The 25,348-nt window shown below is 41.3% G+C and overlaps 1 protein-coding gene across 3 annotated transcripts in view; it reads left to right on the forward strand.

Annotated features, from left to right (window-relative positions):
* The window catches only part of emid1 (EMI domain containing 1), a 63,449-nt gene that overhangs the window by 36,751 nt on the left and 1,350 nt on the right, over positions 1-25,348 (forward strand). The window contains exons 4-15 of one of the 3 annotated variants that reach the window (XR_004632404.1): positions 13,601-13,690; positions 13,806-13,867; positions 13,984-14,116; positions 14,924-14,968; positions 15,074-15,181; positions 17,194-17,301; positions 20,190-20,279; positions 20,738-20,790; positions 20,888-20,950; positions 21,051-21,095; positions 21,328-21,372; positions 23,657-25,259. Coding sequence is in view for 2 of the 3 variants with exons in the window: in XM_034691921.1 (XP_034547812.1) it covers positions 13,601-13,690; positions 13,806-13,867; positions 13,984-14,116; positions 14,924-14,968; positions 15,074-15,181; positions 17,194-17,301; positions 20,190-20,279; positions 20,738-20,790; positions 20,888-20,950; positions 21,051-21,095; positions 21,328-21,372; positions 23,657-23,747 (933 nt within the window). In the remaining variant the exon portion in view is untranslated. Of the gene's footprint in view, positions 1-13,600; positions 13,691-13,805; positions 13,868-13,983; positions 14,117-14,923; positions 14,969-15,073; positions 15,182-17,193; positions 17,302-20,189; positions 20,280-20,737; positions 20,791-20,887; positions 20,951-21,050; positions 21,096-21,327; positions 21,373-23,407; positions 23,493-23,656; positions 25,260-25,348 lie in introns of all 3 variants that reach the window. The other 2 variants (XM_034691922.1, XM_034691921.1) reach the window with 2 other exon arrangements.

Here is a 25,348-nt window from a genome sequence, read left to right on the forward strand (position 1 = left end):
GCTGTTGCACTTGAATGCACGGACAGAAACATAAAGTACATGCAAGTACATCAATTAGTTAAATCATCCTTACTTTAACCTCAGTACAATCCACAAATACTGTATTCAACCACATTTCATCTCACCACAACATTACACACCTGTTTAAAGATGGATTAAGAATATGAAGTCTTTTGGGTTTCTTGGCTTGTTTGCTGGCTCTAACTCTTAATCTACAATACAAAATCAGAAACAATATCGTGTGTGTGTGTGTTTGTGTGTGTGTGTGTGTGTGTGTGTGTGTGTGTGTGTGTGTGTGTGTGTGTGTGTGTGTGTGTACATGGTGCAATCAGTGTTCTGAAATACAATGCTCAACATCAACAACAACAGTACTAGTATTTATAACTCCACAGAGTTCTTGTAAATGAATGTTCTTGTAACGCTTGTCAGTTATTGGTCTCAAAAAGAAAATAAAGTTAGGTCACACATGAACAGTTCATGCTCTTCTATGATTCAGAAAGACCACACTTCCTTATTTACAGCATACTAAGTGACATGTATCCATATACAATCTGGAATAGTGTTGTTTAGTTGATGAAAATACAACAAATAAAGACTCTGGCCCTTTTTATATTGCAAGTCTGCAAAAACACTGTAATGCAGCTCTGCTGTCATCACGCCGTTGTACTTTCAAATGGCTCTGCAACGGCATGAAATTAGTGTCCATTTGTGAATTCATATTGTGTTATAGTGTTGCAGAAGCACTAGAGGTAAACACACATTAGGAACTCGACATACACACACACTCAGACATGCACACACATACGCTAGTGCTCTGCCAGCTCAAAGTGATCCTCTCTTGCCTCTGTTACTGCCTTTAGTGCCGGCACAGTGATAGGACGGCTTGGTGCCACCCTCATGCCTCTGTGACATTTATATTGAAGATGAGACGTTACACCGCTTGAATTGGACAATGAGAAGGGCTACAGAAAAAAGAGGCAGACATATCAGGAATGATGAGACCCAATCAGGAAGTGAACTTTCTCTGTATCAAAGTTTCTCAATGTCTCTGTTTCTGCTTGTAGCACTTTCCTTGATTTTTCTTGGTGAAACAGCGTCAGCTGTGATTAAAAACATATGAAAAGTGTGGAAGCTCAAGGCAAAAGTAATGCATTTAAGGAAAACAATGTATTCCTTGTGAAAGTAGTCTTGGGCCTTACATTTAGTTGGATTTCATGATTTCTCTGGTTCCCCTCCTGTTGATTTCTAAAATTGAGTTAACATCCCATCATTGTACAAAATTTCACACAATTTCTTCATTTTAATGACAGCAATAAACGGGTAATTCTTGAAACTGCTACGCTCAGAGGGGACCATAGTTTATGTTCCTACAGACTATTTATGCTGGCAGTGAAGCGTATTCACTGGGACAGGGGGATTAGCTGATGAGAGGATGTTGCAAATAAAATTTCTTCTCCTCTGCCGCTGTCCCATTTTAAAGTGTTGGACACAGCACTGCTAAGCCATATGAGACTGTTACATCCAATGTTTTTTAAACTGAAAAACCTCTGAGCAAGGCTGAATACCTCCACTGAAAAATAATCCAAACTTATGCAGGCAAAATGGAGATTAGGGAGTTATATGAAACGTCCCAAAGGAAACTGACAAATCAAATGATTTGTTATGGTAGAGGAAATGGACAATACTCTCTGAGAGAAGCTGAATCATGAGGAAAATGGAAACAATAGTGAAGAAAGTTTTGGCCTACGTCTAACCACACATGTCTGCTGCTCTCAGTTCATTTGTAGCGGTGCGGAGTGAGGCAGGTTTTTAGTTTGCTATTGAAGCAGAATATTGTCCTGAAGGGAGTAAGAGTAGCAAGTCTGGCAGTCATGTCCTGGCTCTGGATGGACGAGTGCAGTCACTATCAGTCATTGTGTTCCACTGGAGCTTTTGTGTTTGGTTGTCATGGATCCTGCTGCATCCTTGTAGAAAGAGAATGGATCGTTTTTTTATTGTTTACATGGGTGGTTAAGGAAAAGTATCACTTATCAAAAAAATATCTCTCATGTGTACTCCCACTCACTGGAGGGGAACTACATTTAGCTGGTGTTCAAGCTGAAATAAGTGTGTGTTCAGACCAACCTTGGGAAAATAAACTGTGATTTGGACCAGTCGTGTCCTTCAAACAGTCATGGCACAGGATTTACTCACCCAGCACTGAGTGTGTTTAGCAGCAGACACTGCGCAGGATGTTTAGCTGAAGATTCGTGGATTGGCCGGTGCTCCGCTTGGCTGCAGCTGTGGGCAGAGAGCTGAAACGCCTGTCAGCCTCTGTATGGTAATGAACAGGGTCAGAGTGAAGGGGCTGCTGGACAGGAATGCAGCAGGAGTGTGTTTTTGCTGAGAACAGCAGTGTATGTACTACACTTCTTCTTTTAGTCAGTTAAACACTTTTTCTGTCTCTGGAACGGATTGTTTGGATATTTTCATCTTTCTTTGGACCCTGCAAAACTTTTTGTCATGACTCATGCATCTTTCTTTTTATTAAAACTTTGGTCCTATTCAGTGTTGGGCAGTAACGCAAGAGAACAAGACTCATCCCAACCACAGGAATACAGATTAAAATTGAGCAATTACTCCGCAATAACTAATGCAAGTTGTATAGGATCACTTTTAGAGGCTGTTTTTTTTTGTCATGGTACAATTGAGGGTCTGTCCAGTTAGCCCGCGATATGTATGATGCTGCAGCAGCTCAAATTCTCCACAAATTGAAAGAGGAAAATGATATCTACGATTAACGTGAATGTTGTTGTAGCTAACTACCGATGAGTCCATATCACTGACTATGTATTAACATCGACAGTGCTCCTCCTTTTCCTTCCATTGTGAGATGCCGCCTCGATGGGCATTGACATACTGTGCTGGCCGAGCAGAGGCATTTGCAGAAGAGATCTGGCCCATGATCTGAACTGACGTCACATCTTATCTGCTAACCAAAAACACACCAATACAACGTCAAAGATCCCCTACAGTCCACAGCAGAACAGATTTTTCTGTTGATTTGAAGCAGACACTCATCGTCATGGAAAGTTCCATGACTCTTTTGTTTGTGTTTGTTACATTTACTCTCACCGTTCCTCCTCTACTTGCTAATCTTTTAAAGAATGCTGCAGCGGCCTGCATTAGTCAACAGATGTGTCAATCATGACGTCACATCACACAATAGTACAAAATCAGCATAAATCATCAGCATGATAAGCACTAATTGCAACAACAGAAAGCATGTTTGAGAAACATTTATTTGACGTTTATTTTGATTTTCTAGTTTGGCTCATGTTCTGTCTGTTATAGTCATAGACTGTATAATGGACTTAATATCCATGACGTCACCCATCTGTTCCTGAGAGCTGTTCTGAAGCCAATCAACGGCGGCAGCCATATTAGAAATGCGCAACTCAACCAGGCAGAGTGTGACGTAAAGGGGTGGAGTTTGAGCCTCTTAGCCAACAGCTATGTGTCCCTGTCCGGGAGTCAAGTCAGTCATGTCCTTATTTGGGCAAAAACTAGTAATCTTAATATCTTGTGAACCGTCACTTTAGAAAAAAATTCACCCCCCGTACAGTGTGTGCTGATAGAAAGATTAGCTTTGCAGGGCCAAGCCATTTTTTTAACCAGTCTGTAAACATGGCCTCAAGCGGATTATTGATGAATTGCAGTGTATGACACTTCCCCATGGGCTTCATAGTTTGAGCCCGGAGGTTACCGCTTGGACAGAAAGCATGTTTGAGAAACATTAATTTGATGTGTATTTTAATTTTCTAGTTTGGCTCATGTTACGTCTGTTATAATGGAGGAGGCAGGCTTTAAGAGCTACACTGCAGCCTGTCACCAGGGGAGCTGTTAAAGTTATGGCTGCACTGGGGTTCACAGTTGTTCTGTCCATGACTTTATACGAACGTCACCCAGCAAACAGCACGTTTTGCTGGGTTGCCACTGAAGTGTGAGCAAAAGACTTCTGTAGTGCTATGTGCACGTAGCAGACTGAACTAGCTCAATCATGAAATGTTGCTCGCTGCCAACACGTGTAATCTTTGAAGCTGTTCAAAGACAAGTCTGATGAGCCTGAGGTGCATTAAAAATAATCTAACAAGTAATGTAAGTACTTACCTTCACTGTGTAGTAATTACCCCTGCAAGGAAGGTTATCTATTCAGTGCTAATTTCCTGTTTGTATGATCTTCAGCAGGATTAGGGAAAACTATTCCCAACTGGAGGCTTGATTTTCATCAAACATAGTAGAAGGATGTTTCATTGGCCAAAAAAGAACCAGTGTTTGAAATAACAGATCCCACTGACTGACACTCAAGCCACATACAGAGCTCAACTCTTTTTGATGACAAGTTCATGATTTTATTTCAGGCTGAGCATTTATGTATACTCATATGTTTTGATTTTAAGTTAATTACATTCAATACACACCAACGTTCTGCACAGCTGAGATGATGTCGTTTCAGCTCTACAAAACACATTTTCAAATGATGCTTATTTTTCTGAGGAGATTTCCTCTTATTGTGTATATCCAGAGTGTCGTTTTGTGAAGTGCTGTAATAAAATGTTTAATAAGTGATCTCTAATGTAAAAGTTATCACAAACACATTTCTGGTCTTATATGTGTTCTTTTGGCCATTGACACTATTTGTCAAAAGATTGTACTCACTAAGTTTGCTGAGATGTCGCATGTAGGAATTCTGACGCTGAGAGAAAAAGAGGTCAGATTATTATATATTATTTAAACAAATAAAGACGCTTAGCTGGGCTTATCTGTAAAAGGAAAGTTACAAAGAACAGGAAAACAATAACCATTATGATGACCTTCAGGACTCTTTGCAGTTGCCCTTTTGAGTCTATTTCAGGGACTATTACTTGCAGAATTCATACACTTTTTTCAATTAAAGAGTCAAATAAAGAATGACACCTTCAAATGTGTCTGTTTTGTTACTTGCTCCACCAGATTTGATTTGAGCTGTCTGTAAAATGTCCTCAATGTCTCGTGCAATTTCTGACTGTGATGTCAATAACATAAGAAGTGGTGGCTAAATACTGTAAGGAATGAGTTTTAAAGCAACCCAGCCACACTTGAAGTTGATGGGCTTTGCTAATTTTAGGTCTCAGTGTCTTCAACAGCTCATATTAAAAACTTCTGTACTCAGGAGTAATGTGTTTTAATTTGTGTGCATGTAAGCATGTGTGTAGATGTCTAATTCTGCTCCATCCAGCTGTTCTTAGATTTAGTGTTCGTTGACCACTTGCAGCAGTTTTTTGGCAGAGAGAGGAGTGGCGTTTAAAGACTGCGGTGTTTGAGGAGAGTTTTATACAGAGAGGTCACAGACAAGACAGACCCCTCCCTGCTGCAATAAAGCTGAAGAAGAAGAAGAAGAAGAAGAGGAGTGTGTGACTTCATCCAGTCATGTCCCGGTCTGCAGGCTTGAGTCATGTTTTCACTGGTTTCCTTGGAGACCACATTAGACGTATTAAGAGAGATGGAGAGTAAAAGGGGGGTCGCACATCACTGGAGATGATGCCAACCGAGGTCATATAGAGGGAGAGTGACGCCAGGGAAAAGTTTACAAAGCAGCTTTTATTTGGGTGAAGCGGGGCCATGAAGGAGGAGCTGGGTGTCATCGTGCTTCTGTGTTATTGTGTCTCTCTTAATAAAAAGTGTTGGGTGTGAGCTGCCACATGCTTTTATTAGACATCTGCTGCTTTCAAGTGGAGGAAACGTTTAAAGGCAGGCGGGTGGATTTGGAGTGCAGCCTCTCCAGACCACATACTATATCAAATCAGCACCACAGATGTGCCTACCACTAATTTTAGCCACTTTACATAGACCGCAGGATTGTTTGCTTTCACTGCACTGAGAAAATTGTTTCCATTTTGCCATGAGCTTGTGTTTTGTTTTTTTTGAGGTTCTAATAGGGCATACACAAATTACGGTTATTCCATTTTTAAATCCCATAGGTTTTTATTCTCTCGTGTCAGCTTAAAAAGCAGATTGTGTTTTTATGTTGTGGCTCTGTCTTTGAACATAAACTGACTCTCTTGCTGTTGTGGACATTCAGGGGCTTTGTTTTACCCACTAATATGGCCAAGAAGACTTATTCAGGCTTGTGTTCAGAGTGAACACTGCCACACTGCTACACCCAAAAACAAGTGGTTAGCAAACAGAGGAGGTGGATCTGTGCTGCTTAGTAATTAGAGGCAAATCCTGGTGAGTGATTCCGAAACAAAGCTCAATTTTCCTGTAATTAGTATCTGCAAGTGCCCTGCAGGTTTTCTCGACAGTCTGGACAAAACCTCTGTGGGGTAAATAGCTATGGGTCTCATGATGGAATCCTCTGGAAAGCAGGAAGCCTGACAGGAGGGAGGTTATGGAAGGTGAGAGCTGCATCCTGTGCAAAGAGGTCTCACCCTGCAGCTGTCTGTGCCCAACAAGGCCAGTCTCCCATCCCAGAATGCCAGTGGGAGCACATGTCTTCAGGCCAGACAAACACCTCTGTCAGCAGACCGCAGTCGCCCCACCAGTCAGACCATTCAGCCCCGATGCTGCTCTGTAATTACACACCACCGCCTGCTGAGGAGGGGGAGATGCAGACCCCACCACTGCCATCAGCATCACTGCAGACATGTGCTGGAAAAACAGAGAGAGTGAGAGACACGGGGAGAGTGAGTGAGAGGAAAGGTGAGCTAAAGACAGCTCTGTCTGGCACAGAGAGGCCGGAGGAGCGGCAGGAGACCCTCCTCCTTCCTGGGAAAGATTACAGGCTGTGTTAGAGCACATCTGGAGGGGGCTGGAGGGGCTGAAAGGACTGATGTGAGAATCTGCAGGGCTAAATTGAAGAAGATTAGTAAAACAACACTGCTGGTCATAAGTAAAAAAGGCCTCTGCAGCATTCATTTCACTTTAAGTGGATGTGCAAAATGGTGAAAGAAGCTCAGTTAATTTAACATTGTAGTTTGTTAACAGTGGGGAAAAGGCATAAGAGGTTAAAGACACAAAAAGTGGAGGCTACGACAGATATGTTAACAAAATTGAGAATACATTACCTTTTTGGTGATACAAAAAAGTTATACACACACAAGATGCTAAGAGTTCATTGGAAAGTTCTACAGAAAGGAGAACATAACTCTTTACTTCAGGTGTAGTGACATGTTTAAATGTCATTAATTATTTTCTGCCTTTGTTGTGACTGATGGAGGTCTTGCTCTTTGGAGGGTGTGTTTAAGGTGGAGGGACGACTGTTTGCTGCCCCACTCTGCCTTGCCCTAAGTGTCTGTGCTGATTGATGAGGTGCAATGTGTGCGTGACCCTGCCCGGTCTCACCTCAGGGTCCTGGAGGCCTCAGCATGGTTTCATTTGCCGCAGGTCTTTGCAACACCTCATGTAGACTAATAAACCGGAGCAGATGTAGACCTGCAGCCAAGGTGCACTTGATTTCAACTTAAACACCGTGTTGAGGGGGAGGATTCAGACTCACCTCCGAGTCCTCTGAGATCAATTATCTGACCAGTTGTTCTTGCAGGAGTGCACTTACTTCTCACCTGTGATCACAACTGAACCTGTCCAGTGTGTGGGCTGCCACTCTTTCTCAAGCTTAGGGGAAAATTCAAGGGAAGGAAATGATGAAGTGTGTCCTTTAAGGCAATCACCTAATAAAAGGAGCCTGCTACCCTGGGAAATAGTGGTTAACACTGGGGTTCATGTGCAGGTTTCCAGAGCACCAATACCAGATGACTGAAAGAATCAGCTGTTTGGAAGGTCAAGGACGCTGATTGGGCCAGCTTTAATACACTTTTACAGACTAACATCTTTTAGATTTGACCTTCAATGAAGACATCTAGACAGTGGCTGTTTTCGAAACCGCCTACTATACTAACAGTACGTACTAATTTGGCCAAAATTCAATATGTAGTTAATAGTATGTGAACAAGAGCAAAATCTGCAGTATGCCACTACTCCCCGGATGTCTACTGATTCTGGAAAATTTCACAGTATGCATCGGACCAGTCTGCCTTGCATACTGTTTCTCACAATGCACAGCGCTCGTTCCACTTTTTCTTTTCTCTTCTTTTTTTGATGGGGGAACTCAGTTTTTAGGTGCTGTGAAAATTATTAAATTACATATAAACCACTTCCTAACTTTTAAATCATAAGTGATTCTAAAGAAGCAGTTTCTCTATCAGCTTGGATGTTGTTTACTTCCGCTTTCCGAAACCGGAAATTCCGTGACATCTGGCCCAGCATACTGCACCACAGATTGAACAGAACAGTCATACTACATACTAAATTCAAACGCAGTATGTAGTAGGCCTACTACATTAGTAGGGAGTATGTAGCAGGCTGTTTTGAAACAGCCTATGTGATCAAATCCAAACCTCAACTTTAGGAAGTGAGAGGAAGTCCCCTTGTTTGCATGTGAAGTTTGTGGCATGTGTACGGGCTTATACTAGTACATGCAAGGTGTAGACTTACTTTTACTTCTTCAGGGTATCTGCTGAGTATAGTGATTGGTAATGTTGCAGATACGGTACTTATGCCTTTTTTATTTCTCCAAATCAAAAAAATCTGTAGATCTGGAACTCATTTAAATCAGTTAGACACCAAGTGGCTGTTGTTGCTCTGAGTCAAATCTGTTTGAATCAGGTAAGTATTGATCACCTATCATGAGATCAGGATCAGGATAAATGTGGTGAAGCTTGATGTTAAAACACACACATGTCAAATGATTAACTGGGTGATGCACTGTGCATGTTCTTGTCAAATATTTTTTTGAAAAGAACTATAAGAAGATAACAGAATGAATAAAGTGAAAAGGAGAAGAACAGAATGAAAAAACACCTCAATTTTTCTTAATTGGATACAGAATTGGGAAAAGAAAGCGCACACTCAGCAAACATGTGGTCTGAGATGACACCATGTTCAGCTTGGCGTATCTTGAAGAGTGCGCTGTTCTTTTTGAGCAGACTGGATGCTTGTGTGCATGTGTGTGTGCGTTTATCTTCAGTCTGTCCGAAGCGAAGCATAGACAGAGACAAACACTTCTTCCGGTTTTCTGTCAGCAGCTGGTTACTAATGATGCTGCTGCGCTGAGCTCAGCTAGTTGACCAGACAGAGATGGATCAGGACCTTACAGTCTGCTGTGTCTGCTACCTGCTTTGTGTGTGCTTTGTGTGTGTATGTGTTTTGATGTTTGCATTCAGAACTGATGCCAGGATCTGTACTGTATCTACTAACTTTAACTCCAAACTTTGAGACAGCGCAGATAGACTGAAGGAAAAAGCACAGACAAGCTTTCAAAGACATCCGGCCAGTGCTGCAGACTGCATGAGAGAACAACAAAAGTATCACTCTTTCATTTTTTTGTTACTCTTTCTGCAAAAGGGGAGAACAAACAAACCTGGCAGGATGTGATGAGCTTGGAGCATTAGGAAGTTTGTTGCAGCTGAGTGTGAGATGTGTGTCTACAGGCTCTGGTTGGCAGGGCTAACTGGGCTCTTAGCATGAGGGCTCTGGTTTATTTTCACTGGGAGAATATCACTAAGGGAATGACCTTGGCCCATTAATAACACAGCCAGCATGCACTTACTCGCACACTCACTCCCATGCACACACACAAAGACAAATCCCACACAATAGCACATGCACACACACCTCAGTGTGTCAAGCAAGAGGTGTCTCTCTCTGCGGTGGCCCCAGCAGAGCTCCAAGTGGGATCTCTGAAGCCAATAATAATAAGCCTGGAACAAAGCTGCTTAATGATAATATCATGACATAACCGTAACAGAAGGCTGCTAATGTGTTGTTGCATTTTAGTCTCAAATGCAGTCAGTGCGGACTGTAGGCTTTCCCCTCTGGCCTTGTTCACACTTGGCACTAATGTGTGTGTGATGTTGGCGCACAAACAGAGTCTGTGTCTGAGGACAGCAATATTCTCCCGCCTTCTATCTGAATACTGTGTCTCAAACTTTTTAAAGCTTCTTTTTGTGATGTTATGAATTCTCCACGAAGAAAAGAATGAAGGTGAACTAAAAAAGTTAACTTAGTCACCAGTAAACATACAGTCAGTGTTATGTTAAGGTAAATGATGTAAAAGAATAGTAAAATAAACAAATAATAGTTGTATGATATAGTTAAATGAAACTTAAAATTAAATATTTTCTTTTAATATGACAGGCTGCTGATCAGATTCCTCACCTTTTGTGTTTTTACTTAGTCAGGCAGTGATGTGCAGCTGAGGGAAAACAGGCTTATGGGAGTACATGTGTGGCTTGGCAGAGCATTTGCTCCAATTTCAGCAAACAGTTTCATCGGTCTGTCAAACTTTAGCCCCCAGCTACATGCTTCAAAAGACTGTACCCCGTTAGAGCTCCTCTTGACTCCTGGATGGCCTCAGAGCTCTACATAAACTTGACTTTAAATCAGTTTTATCTGCATTAGTTGTTCTTCAAAATCTGTTTCTTTTACTGGTCGCTGCCCGAGTCCTCAGGCGTTTTGAGGCTGCAACAGCATATCTTTATCACAATATACAGAGCATATTATCATGCACTTGTGCATTAACATTCCCATATGCCATCCTTCATAATACACAATAATACACAGACCCAATTATTGAATAAGAAAAGATAACCCTCCAGTGTGACCTCCTCTCATCTCCTGCTTAGTTTCTTATGAGCTTATTGCACCTGCAGGGGCTAAGATTATTCAAAGATTGTTTGTAAACAAATGACTTAACTCTTGTGTGTGTGTGTGTGTGTGTGTGTGTGTGTGTGTGTGTGTGTGTGTGTGTGTGTGTGTGTGTGTGTGTGTGTGTGTGTAAGACAAAGGTGGAGAGCTGATGTCAGGACGGCCTCTGGTCCACTGAACTCCCTGACTCAGTCACTGATTAGGGCCCAGTGCAACATGGGGTCGAAGGTCAAATACATTCACACATTTCTTTAACCCCCCTGCTGGGGCAATTAGCACACTGAGAACAAAGAGGGGATGCAATAAGCCGTGTCTATTGGGGGCTATCCATTAGTGTGATGATGTTATTGTTGGCCAAGAGAGCAATGGATCATAGCAGAGGCATCCAAGTCTTCCTCTTGAAGACGAACACACACACTCTGCAGTTTTGTAGCTGACAGACACTCAATGGGTCTTGCAGGATCTAAAATGGGTTGTTGCAGACAGACAGAGAAAAGGTGTGTATGTAAGAGGGTTGTGTGGGAGACAGTTGTCCTTGAGCCAGAGCCGGCTCAATACTATACACAATAACTTGAGTGTGGGTGAGGGGATCCTGGTGCTTGAACTGTCTTTACTCTACAGGGAGAAGAAGAGGCGCCAGATGGGGCAAGAGATGGATTACCCATCCAGAGCAATCCTTTGTGATTGAATACATCCATTTGCTACAGAGAAAAAATTTACAGTGGTTTTTGAAGTGATTTTAAGCAAATGCAGTGATTTCTAGTACAGCGTCATTTCTCCAGGATTGATTTTCAACCTTGTACCATTTGTACATAGATTTCTCCAAGTTCTCTGAATCTTTTCATGATATTATGTTCTATAGATGATGAAATTCTTAATTTTTTTTTGCAATTTTATGCTGATATTGTTCTGAAATTGCTGAACTATTTGTAATACTCTTGAGAAATACCAAGAACTGAGAATGGTGAACTCATGAGTTCAGAGTTGAGGGGGGTGAATCATCTGTGCAGTCTCACTTTACCCTTAATCATGTGTTCTGTGAACTATTCAAACTCCTCTTTGCTTTCTGTCTTCTCAGTCTGGGTAAACATTAAACCTGTTATGTTTCCTTGTCTTAAGTTCCCTAATGTTTATTTTTCTTCATGACAATAAGCTCCTCCATTTTTCTTTCTTGGGTTTGTAGTGGTTAGAGACAGATCATGATCTCTTATGTTGCAATAAATTTAAGCTGTTCTAGAAGTATAATTTCCTGCTCTAGTTCAATGCTACAGGTGCTGTATCATGGCTGCTTTCTAGTGTAGCACTTGGCGATGTCTGCATCTGCCGGCTACTGAATGGCAAAGTTGTGCTTCCTGGTGGCTAATTAGGTTCTGAACCCGGCCTCTTGTTTGTATCAGGAGCACCTGGGCCTACCAGAGCCAGACCAAGCTGGACAAAGAAGTCAGTCTAGCTTTGCCACAAAGGTCTGCCCATTCAAAACATCCAGAACCCACAGACACAACCTCCCACACTTCATAAAATGAAGGCAAGACACAGAATGCGAGCCGAGACTACCCATTCTGTCTGCACAAGGAAACTATTGTTTGTCTTTACACGCCCTCTCTCCCAGGCTTTGAGTTTTTTATGCTCTGTAAAGACAGAAGGCAAAAGGAAAGCAAATTGGCAAAGATGCACAGAACACACTCTTTGTCTCTTTAAATGTAACACAGACAAAAGCTGTGACTGTCTGCTGATTTCCATTTCTAGCATTCTTCAACCTCCCGACTTTGTGCCAGTTATTCCCGGCTGATAGTAAGAAGCTCACCTGGAGAAAAGCAGAGAAACAGCACATTTTATTTCTGGAGTTTCCCAGTGACAGACCTTCACTCAACACAAATGCTGTGCAACTTCCAAATCATTGGAGTGATTACTCAGATTTTTTAAAGGAATCAGAGACATCTTTTCGTCTGTTTCTTCAAATCATCTCTGTTTCTCATTCTCCCTAATTCTCACAATCACTGCAGATGTCAGTGAGACCTTGGTGTGTTTATTATAACTTAAGCATGTGAGCATTTTTAAACTCTGAACAGTAATAATTCATAATTATTTCCCATCTTTAATTTTCTCATTCCTCTAGTACCTGTACATGGCCTCTAAAATAGGCTTAAACTTTGCCAACACACTATGTGTGAGGTTAGGCACCTGTCACTTGATATATAATGGGATGAGTTGATTAGTAATGTATGAAAACAAGTTTCTATTAAAGGTTGGTTAAGGGTACCTGACTTTGGTCTTCCTCATGAAGTCTGATGCACTACACACCCATTTATGGAGGCCACGTCCACACTGTTGTTTCCAAAATCTCTGCAGAAGGGAAAAACTACTTCTGGCAGAATCATTGAGTGTGGACGTAGCTCCTCTGATTTATGGGCTGAAATTAACATTTTCATTACCTATTTATGTTAATAGCTATCTTCTGGGATGATCAGTCATTTTTTGTCTATTCAATTTCAGAAAAAAACATTTATCACTGTCATAACTTCCAAGAACCTAGCCTGATGTCTTCAGATGTCTTGTTTTGTCATTCCAGCCAAAAAGGGGTCAGCTTTTAACAACATATTATGGAGAGAAACAGCAATCCTCACATTCTAGAAGCTAAACCAGAGAGTCTGTATTTTTGTTTAAAAATGATTTGATTAGTCCCAAGAATCTTTCATATTAGCCATATACTGCAAAAACATTTGGACTTATCCAGTTTTGGACAGATCTTTGGAAGAATGTGTAACTCTGATTACAGCTATTTGAATCATGTTGTATACAAATGTTTGTAGGTTATGTTTTCAGGGCCAGGAAATAACCATAACCCTGATGTACTCTGGCTTTCTATCTTAACTTACAGAGGGGGCAAACCTGCTTGTAGCACAAGAGGCAGTGAGGAAACCGTCCACGCTGCGACGCCAGCCTGCACGCACAGGAGAGTCCATTTCTAGTAAGAGCTAGGAATATCTTCATTCTTTGTGCATGTGACACCAAACCAAAGATAAAGTACAGTTGAAAGTTTCCTGAAGGTAAAGAGTCTTTTTTCATTCTTTTTTATTTTGTAGATTGTCTCAACTGCAGTCGAATCACAGCTTTAAGCGATAGACTGAACTCACTGGAGACAAAGGTAAGAATCAGACTCTTTCAGCCGCAGTATCTAAATTAATGAGAAATATGAAAGGCCGTCAGGAAACAAGCTCCTCGTTTAATTGTCATCTCTTGTGTTACATGTTCTGATCCCAGGTCCAATTACTCTCCGCCCCGGCTTCTGTGTCACATCGCCACCTTCAGGGAAAAGGAGGAGCCGTAGCAGAGGCATCATTACTGATGGGGGCTGTGCCCGCTCAGGGAGCTCCTGGTGAGCAGGGGCCTGCAGGTTGGTTTGTCGTACTGTTGTGCATCATTAGTAAAGATAAAATTTACTGAGCTCCACAGTGTACTGCTGGGTTTTAAATTTTTATAATTGAGTCAGAAATCACTCACTGCAGCTTTTCTCAAAGAGCAGCAACTCTATTCTTGCTCTCTACCTGCTCAACACTGCTCATACATATCCTATTTCCTCCACAAGACACACACACCACGAACGCACACACACTGTCTGTGCTGCTCATTTCCTTCAGAAAAAGCTGGAGCCCAGTTGACTGTGCTGCTCAGTGTCAGCCCTATGTGGCTGTTGGAAAAGTGGACATTTTGGATCATGAAAGTCATCTCAAACCCCAAACCCAGCTGCTTTGTCAGAGGAAGTATTAAAAGTGTATTAGTTAAAAAGTACTTCAAAAAAAAATTCTAAAAAGTATCCTGACTCAAGTGACATTACCTAAGACAAATGAATGGACTTAACACATACGGTACCTTAATTTTACTCATTGTTGTTCCCATACACCTTTAGACCTTTTGAACCTTTCACTAAGGCCACCTTAACAGCATTAAATACCTGCCATTCAGCCTGCCATCTTTTCTTATTGACTTTAAAATGGGTCAAATAGAAATATTTCCTCATTTATAAAGTAGAGGAAAGTATACATATTTTGGAACTGAAATCTAAATCAGCCATAACAACATACACACAGTCTTTCTGCACAAGTTTTATCCTCCCTCTGTGGATATTACACTACATCTACTCCAGGTGGTTTGAGACCATTCTTTGAGTTTCAATTAAGCCACCTCTCTGTTTTCATCACAGGTCCTCAGGGTGAGAAGGGGAGAGATGGGCTTCCTGGCAGAGAGGGTAAATTTTAACCATTGCATTTCAGTTGATGAAAGTGAACTATTTAAGATAAAAAAAATTTAAGGCTCCATGATTACTCATGTCATAACTACTTCCTCCTTTTAGGAAAGCCAGGATCTCGAGGGATGCCAGGTCCAAGTGGGCCTCGTGGGGATGCTGGGTGGAAGGGTCCACCTGGAACTCCTGGATCAAGGGGATCCTCTGGACCTGCAGGTAAGAGAGGACTTAGAGCAGAATTTACTCATGTAAGTAGCCAAGCTGAGCTAAGGAGATGTTGACAAAGTTTTTTTTACAAAGGTTTGTGTGCAAGGCATTTGTATGCTCAGCCTATTGTCTGTTGAAAAGACAATTGAATGGCTCTCTGTTGACCAAAGACCTGTGGAAAAATCAGAGAGTTCTCCAACAATAGACTGACTCTTGACATCCTGCTCCACGGTATTTGTCTGTCTCTTAAACCACTCTTTCAGCCCACAGACCCTCCAGTGGTGAATGTCGGCGCGTCCCTGTGGCCCCTGAGGCCTGCTGGTGGTAAAATGCTGGCATTTGGGCATTATAAAATTATATGTTTCCAAAAATGGCTCATCCAGTGGGCAGAGAAGGCATTTGTTTTTTAGACTACAAATAGATGTTAATGTTCCGGTTTCACTGCTTATGTACAAATAAAAATGACCTGTTAGGAAAAAGTAAATCCATAGGTAGCTTTGACTTAAATGATAATATAGCAAAAGTTGGTATTAGTGTGTCGCAACATCTGCTCTGGCTATAGACTGTTATTCCTCTGTTCAGGATCATGAAGGGAGTGCCCCTCCTCACAGGCGAGCATATGACCCCTGCTCAGTGCCTGCTGCTGGGTAACTATGAGATTTAGAGCAAAAGTTAAACTACAAACCCACTTTCTGAGAAGCGCCATGTGACTTCAATCTGCACCGAACATGAGCTATATATACACAAATCCCTGGTCCTTATGATTTCCATATGCCTGTGGTGTTATTGTTTTTCTATCTCCATTACTACATAAGTACCCAAAACCAGTGCTATGTCTTACATCCCAAGCTGTGTTTTCCTTATTGTGCTGATTTTTTCATTTCAAAGAGAAAGATAAACATTGGACTGGAATGTGTCCAATGTCATGGAAAATGGAGATAAATATGTTTTAGAGTATGAGGTTATGGGAAAGATTGAGAGAAGAGTGAACTCATTGTGTTAGGAGAACTGATATTGTACAGTATGACAAGTCCTGATAAGTTAGAGAAGAGTTATTTTACAAGCTTTGACTCATATTTTGACGCACCATCCTCCAGGGTACCATAATTCTGCTGGCAAAATGAAAATTGTTTTCCCCAACATGTCACATAGATTTTAAAGGGCCACTTTGACTGGCCATTTGAACCACTGTGCCGCAGATTGCAGCCTGCAGACTCCCTCGCTGCAGCCAAAACACAGTCGGTCATGCTGCAGTGTTTACCAAGGCAAAGTGAAAATGGCCCACAGAGGTGTCATATCTGTAAAAAAAATTTGCTTGCAAAGTAGTAATTAGTGGACTGTCATTGTATGTTGCATCAGCACATAAACAGAGAGGTGGTGAGTTTAGGTCCATCAGAGGCTGAGAGGTTGTGTTTAGGGGGCAGAATTACCGCAGGAGAGTCTAAACAATGAGGTCAGATATAGTTGCTCCAAAATAAAAGACAAGCGGAGAAATGACGGGAGACTTTCACTGCCCTAGTAGCTCTTGTGAACCAACTACAGGCTGTTTGTGTTACAAACACATGTGGAAAAGCTGGTGGGGTGCATGCAGGGAACATGTAATTCACTATGAACCATTTCCAGTAACACTTTATAGAGTTTAATTGTGTTTATTTGAGTTTTCCCATGCCCCTGCACTCGACCATTAAACACCCTCCTCCTGTTAACAAATGAGCAAAGTCAACCAGTTCACTTCTCCTTCTCCCTCCAGCTGCTGAGCTTACTCGACACACATAGGCACAGATATAAAGACACACACACACACTCCTGCCAGGCACAGTTATGTTGCATCATTCAGCACTTTATCTAATCTGTTTCCTCTCTGGTCTTGTCATGGTATATCCTCCTTTCATCACGTAATGTATCACTACTTTTCGACTATTGTGCTCTGCCTCTCCAGAGGAAACATTTAAAATAATACTTTGCTGAACCATCCCTCATCTCTATCACCACATGTCTGTTTCTGTTCTTCCTTCCCTCAGGTCCACGTGGTCCTCAAGGACTCCCAGGAGACAGGGGTCTACCAGGACCACCTGGCCCTCCAGGACCTCCAGCACCGGCCAGTGCCCACATCCCAGATCCTGACCAAAGTAAGACCTTGACCTAGACTACTTACAGACTTCATAACGTCCCTATGAAACACATTCTACATGACACTTTCTTTTCTCTGATGTGACTTAAGTTAGAAGTCATGTGAACATAAAGAATCTGACAAGTAGTTGCCATTTCACTGATCCTGAGTTAATCAGAGAATTAAATACAAAAGATTGTAAAAATTCTGACAGACATGGGGTCATATTTCTAGATGAACTACAGTTTTTGGGGCGCTGGTGGCCTAGTGGTCTAAGCACCCCACGTATAGAGGCTATAGCACTTGTCGCAGAGGTCACCGGTTCGACTCCGTTGTCCTATAAATAAGGACCAAAAAAAATAAATAAAAGGCCCAAAATATAACTGACTTTTCTTTTTTTAAACTACAGTTTTCAATCACTTCTTAGCCACTGATGGACAAACCCTTTTGTGACTAACATTTCAATTTTTTAGTTATGGAACAGTAGGAGAAACTAAAATCTATGCTAACGATAATGTTAGCTAGCTATCTGTAATGTTTGCTAGCACAGGAACTATTGGATAGCTGACAGTGTTAGCTAAAATGTTTACATCAGTTGTTGTTACTCAGCGGTGCTAATATGTTATCAAATGTATTTCCCTAGCTTGGACAGGTGGTGAAATGTTAACAGTTCCTCAAATGTTTAATGATATTCAGATCTTGAAAAGAGAAGTACAACATTATAGCAGCTTTGGCTTCCTAAGCGTGACTGATGTTTAAAAGATATGACTTTTTAAACAGCAATCCACTGATTCGGCTTTATTCTTTTAGGTCATCAGACTCTTAACAGACAGTTTAAAAAAATACAAATCACTATAGGTCAACATTAGTTATATTTTTTTCTTCAATTTTAAAACCTGGCACCTATGTTTCCTATAATCCAACTCAACCGTCTAAAGCTTTGACAGTCTTTTGGTTCATTATTCTAGTAGCTGCTGTAACGACAAGTCTGTAAGCTTGTAGCGGATATGGGGAATAGGCTACAGCGGTCCGCTAAGCTACATTTTTTTCAAGTCCACATTATCAGGAAAGCGTGATTAAGGTTTCACACACACTTCAAACTGCTGATATTCATGTGTTTAGAGGGCATGTTCTCTCCTGCTGCATGAGAGCTCCCACGGGTTTTAAGGCTAATGAGGAACAAAAGAAACAAAGAGAATGAAAAACAGACAGGATGGTGGTAATCCTTTAAATGTTACTTGCTCCTTATTGTGTACCAGCCAAGTAGAACAGTATCAAAGAGTATTAAACTTGAGTCAGAGACAGTCTGAGGTCGACGCACTTCACATGCTGAGATGAGAACCTGTCCATCACTGATGTCACTCAACAACTTCCAGATGTAGGCTGCCGATCAGACAGCTCAGGGGGGAGTGTGAGAGAAAGACAGGGGCCCTCTGCGGCTCCTTCAAGGTCAGCACATTGGGGGATTTTATGTGTGGACTCAGTGGTAAAACAAAGTATGAAGCACACCGATTTCTAAGCTCTGGGTTCCTGTGAGAAGAAAGTTGTGGTGCGCTGAGGTTGGTATGATGATTTCCGAGACTGAGCCATTTCTTTCACATCAAAGTAACAGTAGGGGATGTGAAGGGGGAGGGAGTCCTGTGCTGAGCTTCCTTTTTAAAACACTGGCTTATTTGGCTTGTACGTCTGCTTCAGGAGGTTGGAATCCCCTTCTGTAGGACTGGAGAGTAGGGCTGTTGCAGAGAAATCTGTTTTCAGTGTTTGTAAGGGCTCCAAGAGCGTTCTTACTAGGAAATGAAGAAAGGGATTAGTAATAGTCAGAGAAAGCAGAGCAGCTATGTTTGGATGTCTTCTCTAATCCTGATCTTTCTGCGTGTGCAACTTTTATACAGCTGGATGATGTTCCTGGCTCTGCCTATCCTCCTCCTGCTTCTCCTCCTCTGTGTCTCCTGATATCTCATGCTGCTATTGGATCCATGTTTCCTGTCAGCTTTGAGTGACCCAGTGACCGCACATTTCCTCGATCGCTCACACACTCACCACCCTCTTCCTCTTGACCCTCTTCCCTCTAGTTGTAGATGTTACACATTGGATATGGACTTTTTTTTTCCAGTATTGCGTAACTTCTTGTTATGAATGTGAATCACTTGTCTCCAGCTGAAATTAACACATTTTTGGTGCAGTTTTTTACACTGTGGAAGTCATTTGAGTGTTTGTTGGAAAACAATGCCCCCCGGTGGTTACTCTTGTGTAATAAAAAGGGTTTTCATTTTCTGAGTGGAGCCTCTCAGGCAGCTTTAACATGCTGCGATAGCATTGCACACAGCCTTCATTTCCCGTTGCTAATTACTTACATCACAACCAGAGCAAAACATCAGGAGTCTTCACAAGATCATGCTCTTTGAATCACAACTCCAAATGTTGGACTGACACTTTTTTGGAAGTTCTTTAGATTTGCTTTTAGGAGAACTCTTCCTCCCAGGTTTCTTACAAATAGGTCATCTTTAAATTGAATTTGCCAACCCAAACAGCAACCATTGCCCTAAATGTAAATATCCCACCTGTAGATAGAACTATAATAGAAACATGCATTTTGACAGTACAAATCTGCATCTATAAAGTGAATAACAACAAATTATCAGGTTTTGGCGACAATCTTTGGATTTCTTGACAATCAGTTAAAACATTACTGGAGCCCGTAACAAGAACCAGGTCTGAGTCTCACTGTCTCCCCTAAAGGCAAAACAACAACAACAGAATCATTTATAATAACTGACATACCTCTTAAAGATAAACAGTATAAAAAACGTTCTTAGTGCTTTTGCTTTTTAGTCTTCTTCCTGTTTGTAAATACGGTCGTTAGCCAGGAAAGTAGCTTCCATTAAACACACTCATTTTGTTTCGCAGGCCGTGGAAAAGACCCGTTCTTTACCAACACTTTCCATGACTCACGAGGGTCGCCTGTTCCAGGACCTCAGGGTCCTCCCGGGCCAACCGGTAAGTCTCTGTCCATGTTGTGTTTCTGCCTTTGCTGCACAGAATGTGTTTGTGTTGACTTAGTTTGTGAAACACAAATATTTCAAATTATTAAGCATACAAAGAAAGAGGAGATAACCACAGATAGTGTGATATTGGATTATATACTTTATAATGTTAATACAGATGTACAGATTCAGTCAGCTTTCAAAATCGGATATTAATCGATTTCACATTTTGGTAACATTTTGCTTCTGTCAAAAGGATTTAGGTTAATTCTTGTTGATTTTATTGGAAAAATCCTCACTTAACATCAGAGGCCAACCACAAAACAGCCTGCACACTGAAAGCTGCTCAATTTATAGTCATAAACACTTACAGGTGCAGTACATGTGTCAGGTTGAATCCAGTGCCCTCAAACTTTAAAAAGCCTGTAAACATACCTGGTGCCAATGTGATTATTTTAATCCTTTGCATAGGTCCTCCAGGTCCCAGGGGCCCAGTAGGACCTCCTGGCCCATCAGGACTGAATGTAAGCTTCCTCAAAACCACACTGCAGGACCTTACTTAGTACTAATTATACAAAGAAGAAATTCTTCATTGTCACTTAATATTTCCTTTCACCACAGGGGAAATCTGGAGCTCCTGGAGCGCAGGGCCCTGTGGGGCCAAAGGGAGAACGAGGGGAGAGAGTAAGTACAGCCAGAGCTTCATAACATTCAGCAGGATTCAGTTATTTATTCTACACACCCAAACAAATCTGTGTGTTCCTAATGTTCATTTGCTCTTCAGGGTCCTTTGGGTTACCCAGGAGAGAGGGGCTTCAGAGGCGAGTCGGTAAGCCACCTCCGCTCTGCTGCCTCCAGGATTACGACCTGAGTATATGGGTGCATTCAGGGAACATCAACACATGTCATAGCTGGTTATTTTACTGTAAACTACACTACCCAGCAGCACCACAAACCCCACAGAGACACAAAGAATGAGAGCTGTCTGTTGCAGTAAAGTGCTGCTCTGCTTTCATTAATGTTTTGATTCAGATTTTTTTGTTGTTAATACTTCTTCACAGGGAACACCGGGTCCAAAGGGAGAGCCAGGAGAGAAGGGTTTGCCGGTAAGAGAGTAGTCAGTAGATCACACTTCATATGTTCTTCACAGGGACTTTGAAGTATTATTTAAAGTTTAAGATTCCTTTGAATTAAGTATTTCTTCTGTTTCTGTCTAACCCTTATTTTTCTTGCTTCCTTCACATTTTACAAGAGCAATCTAAATGTAAGATATTTCAATTCATGTCATCACGTGTTCACTTTGCAATGCAGTGAGTCTGCTTAGAAACTTAAATGTAGTCAAACCATGACCCATATCTCTGGTAATGGTTATGATCTTTTTACAATCACTGTGTTTATGGATGTGTCTCTCTTTCTCTCAACTCCATACTTTTCCTGCTGTTTAGTCATAAAGTGTCTGTTTTACTGTTTCATTACAGTGTTTTTGTTAGAGTATATATGATTTTAGTGGTTTATCTGTCTGTTATTGTTTGTGTGTGTGAACCCTTTAATGTGTTTTTGTTTTTGTTGGTCTTTGGGGTGTGCTCTGGACACTGTCCTCTTGACCCTAAAGCTGTCTGACTCCCTCTGCAAGCTACTGTCCCCATGGCTACCTTTCACAGTCACTTTTTCAGCATCCCACTTTGGCATATACATACAAAGAGTGAAAAACAAAATGTACCTTGCTATAACATCATGCACCAGCTCTGACTATTTGAAAGATGATATCAAAACCTCTTCGGAAAGAAATTCATAAGCACTTTCTGGTCAAACTGTGACTTAAATTTGATCACTTTGGTTGGCTTTAAATGGTGATGAGATAAATGTATATGCCAAATCACTCCATATGTTTCAGTGGTGGGTCGTGATGGGTTTAGAGGTGTTGTGCTCTGATGTGAATGGAGTGGATACAGCTATCCCCCTCTATCCCACAACCTTGCATGATTTAATCTTTAAGTGCTGCACCACAAAAACTTTCTTCTCTGAATGTGAAAACCAATTACAAAAGTTTCTAATAAGTGACATAATACAATGTTGATGAGACAGAAAGAAGGCAAAGTAGCCTCTTCATTAGTGGATTCATTTTCTGCTAACAAGACTCCAGAGCTTTTAGTCATGCTTGCTGTTCCCTATCATCAGCTTTTATGTTCAGAGTGACTGCGTTAGCTTGCAGATTTTTTTTGCAGATACTCTTACTGAGTTCATCTTTTGAGTTTGCCAAATTTTGCTAATTAAAAACCAAAGCCTTTGATTCACTAAGATATGGATTTGCTGATGGGGCTAAATAAAAGAAGTCAGGGAAACTTCATATCACAATCCTTTTTCCGGATGTGAGTGTCTCTAAAAATGTTCAAGGCAGTCCTTACAACGGTTCTCAATCAAGTGTTGAGACGTAACCATCTGGAACAAAGTGGTTGCAGCTTGCATGGCTAAATACAAAATGGAATAAGTCTTTCTATGACTGAGCGACACTCTGCCTCTTTTTGTCAAACATTAAATATGTCCTGTGTTTGATTTACTAATAAGAGCATACAAAAGTGGGAATAACTCACCTGGTCACCAAAGCTTCTGATGTTCCCTGCATGTCTTCTTATGTGATGGTCTGCGTATTTCTCTATTTTTACTACTTTTTTTATTTGATAGTAGGCTTTAGGAGCTTTATCCATTAAAAATGTTCCTCCAAGTCTGTACTAGCTGTCCTTTAAGGGTAACAAAAAGAGTGAAAGCTGTGGTGCTAAACAAAAATACACGCCTGGCTTTAATGCAACCCAACAACAGGAATGCAGATGGCATGATCAGCTTAATACATTTGTGAATATTGATTAATAAATGCAGCTGTGATATATACAGTCTGTAATATGCATGCTGATGCTGCCCAGCCCAGCATGGCAGAAACTGACTCCATCTAGCAGCATGGTCAGTGAATGAGGGAGAAACAGAGACATACAGGGAGCAGATATGTCTGAGAGTGCTGGGCAGATTTGTGGACTGTGTTTAACCTTCTAACTCTTGAACTGTATTGAATTAAAAAAAAGACTTGCATCTTGGCGTGCGATTCTTGGCTTGTGCTCCTTACCTTGACGGCTGTATCTATCTTCACAGGGGGACGGGATACATCAGATCAGAGAGGCGCTGAAGATCTTAGCCGAGAGGGTTTTAATCCTCGAGACTATGATCGGTATTCATGGTGAGTAGGAGGCCTGAGGCAGGGTCAGCTTTAGGCGGGGGTCAAAGGTGGGGGTAGATGTTGTTAAACTCCCACCGTACAGTCACGAGCGGCCCCAGGACTTGGGCTGGTGTTTCCAGCCCCTCACACAGTCCCACCCTCCCCCTGTCACTGCTCTCTGATAGGACATTAGCTTGCAGATGTTCCACGACTTGCAGGCAGACCTTGAGCTTCTGGCTCGCAGGGTGACGCTGCTGGAGGCGATCATCTGGCCAGGTAACACTGAGACTTCCTCACCCACAGCTCTGAAGGCCCTCACTCACCTTTTTGACAAGATCTAGAAAGTGTTGATAGAGTTTGGGAAGTGTACAAATTGTGACTCCCACTTGTCAATGAACTGCTGAATAAGGATCTCCAAACTAGATGTAGATAAGAAATGTGAATTGTTTGGATTGTGACACACTTATAGTATGATGGCAGCACAAATATTACTTGAATACTTATTTACTCATAACTGATTAATTCTGTGACACATATGTCTTTCAAGAACACTATTTTGCCAATTTTGGACATTGTCAGTTGTTTCACAAGATATTTGTAGACATGTGTTTTTCCTGCTCTTTTCTCACTCTTTTACAGTGGGTGGAGCCCATTTTAAAAGAGTAATTATGTAATTACTTAGCCAATTACAATTCTGCAACAATTAATACAACTTTTCTGTGATGATACCATAATTAGCAATCAAATATCAAACATTAAATTCACACTGAAGCAGATTAGCTATTTTTTGTTCTTCCACCTTTTAGTCAAAAGGATAGTTCATTTCTTTAAATGGGGTTGTATAAGGTATTTGTCACTAGTTACCTGCAGGAGGCGCCAGTCAGCCCTTTTATTGAGAAACCATCAGGAGTACTGGCCTGCAACCAAGGCAACAACCTGCTTTGGACATTTCCATTTATACCACATAATTTAGCTAATTCTAAGGAAGCCCAAACCAAATACCAATGTTGGTCTAAGTGTTTGCCAAAAAAAATATGCCATGCCTTACTTTGCTGTCAAAAGCAACAATGTTTGGCACTGTTTCAAGACACAGCACATTCACACATATGTTCCCTCTGCCTGTATATAAAAGCTGTGTGTAGCCTAAGCTGACCAGCATCACCCCTGGGTAATACAATATTCAGAAGTACCTCATACATCCCTACTTCAAAAAATTTGACTATTCCTTTAACTGATTGAATAAATAATGATTAAAACATTTAAGCTTTAATTTGTAATTAGCCATGAACAAAAGTTGATGTAAAGTATCCAAGTCCAGCTAGGAGAGCTGCAAGAAAAATAAATACCTTTTTGATAAATCAAAAAGACAGAGAATAAATTAACCACAATTTTGGTCCACTTAAATCAAATTCATTGTGAAGGAAAAATGTGTAACAGTTGCTGGTTTTGGCATCCCAAAAGTGAACATTTGCACATTCAAATTGTTGATCTTTGGGTTTTAAACTGACAGTAAAGTCCATTAGAAGACATTTTCTGTTGTTTTAAACAATGTAATAGACAAGACAATTATAAATCCGCCAGAAAAAAGGCATCTTATTAGTTTAAGATTGAAATTAACTGTTGCAGCCCCTCTAGCCATTTGCACCTCCTACTGTACGACAGAATAGGGCAAAGAAAGGTTTGATAAATCGCCTTGACATTCTCCCTTATTAGTGATTTATTAAGTTTATCCCAGAAACCAGGCACCTGCTGTCTATCATGAGGCCTCCGGGTTAGCAGCAACATCAGGTTAGACTTGGATTAGGAGCACAGAAATCACATGTTCACACAAGGTGACGGACAGGAGGCCCCGTTCCAACTGCTGTCTCTCTTCAACA

This window comes from Notolabrus celidotus, chromosome 9 (genome assembly GCF_009762535.1).
Source record: "Notolabrus celidotus isolate fNotCel1 chromosome 9, fNotCel1.pri, whole genome shotgun sequence".
In the NCBI taxonomy this organism is placed as follows: domain Eukaryota; kingdom Metazoa; phylum Chordata; class Actinopteri; order Labriformes; family Labridae; genus Notolabrus; species Notolabrus celidotus.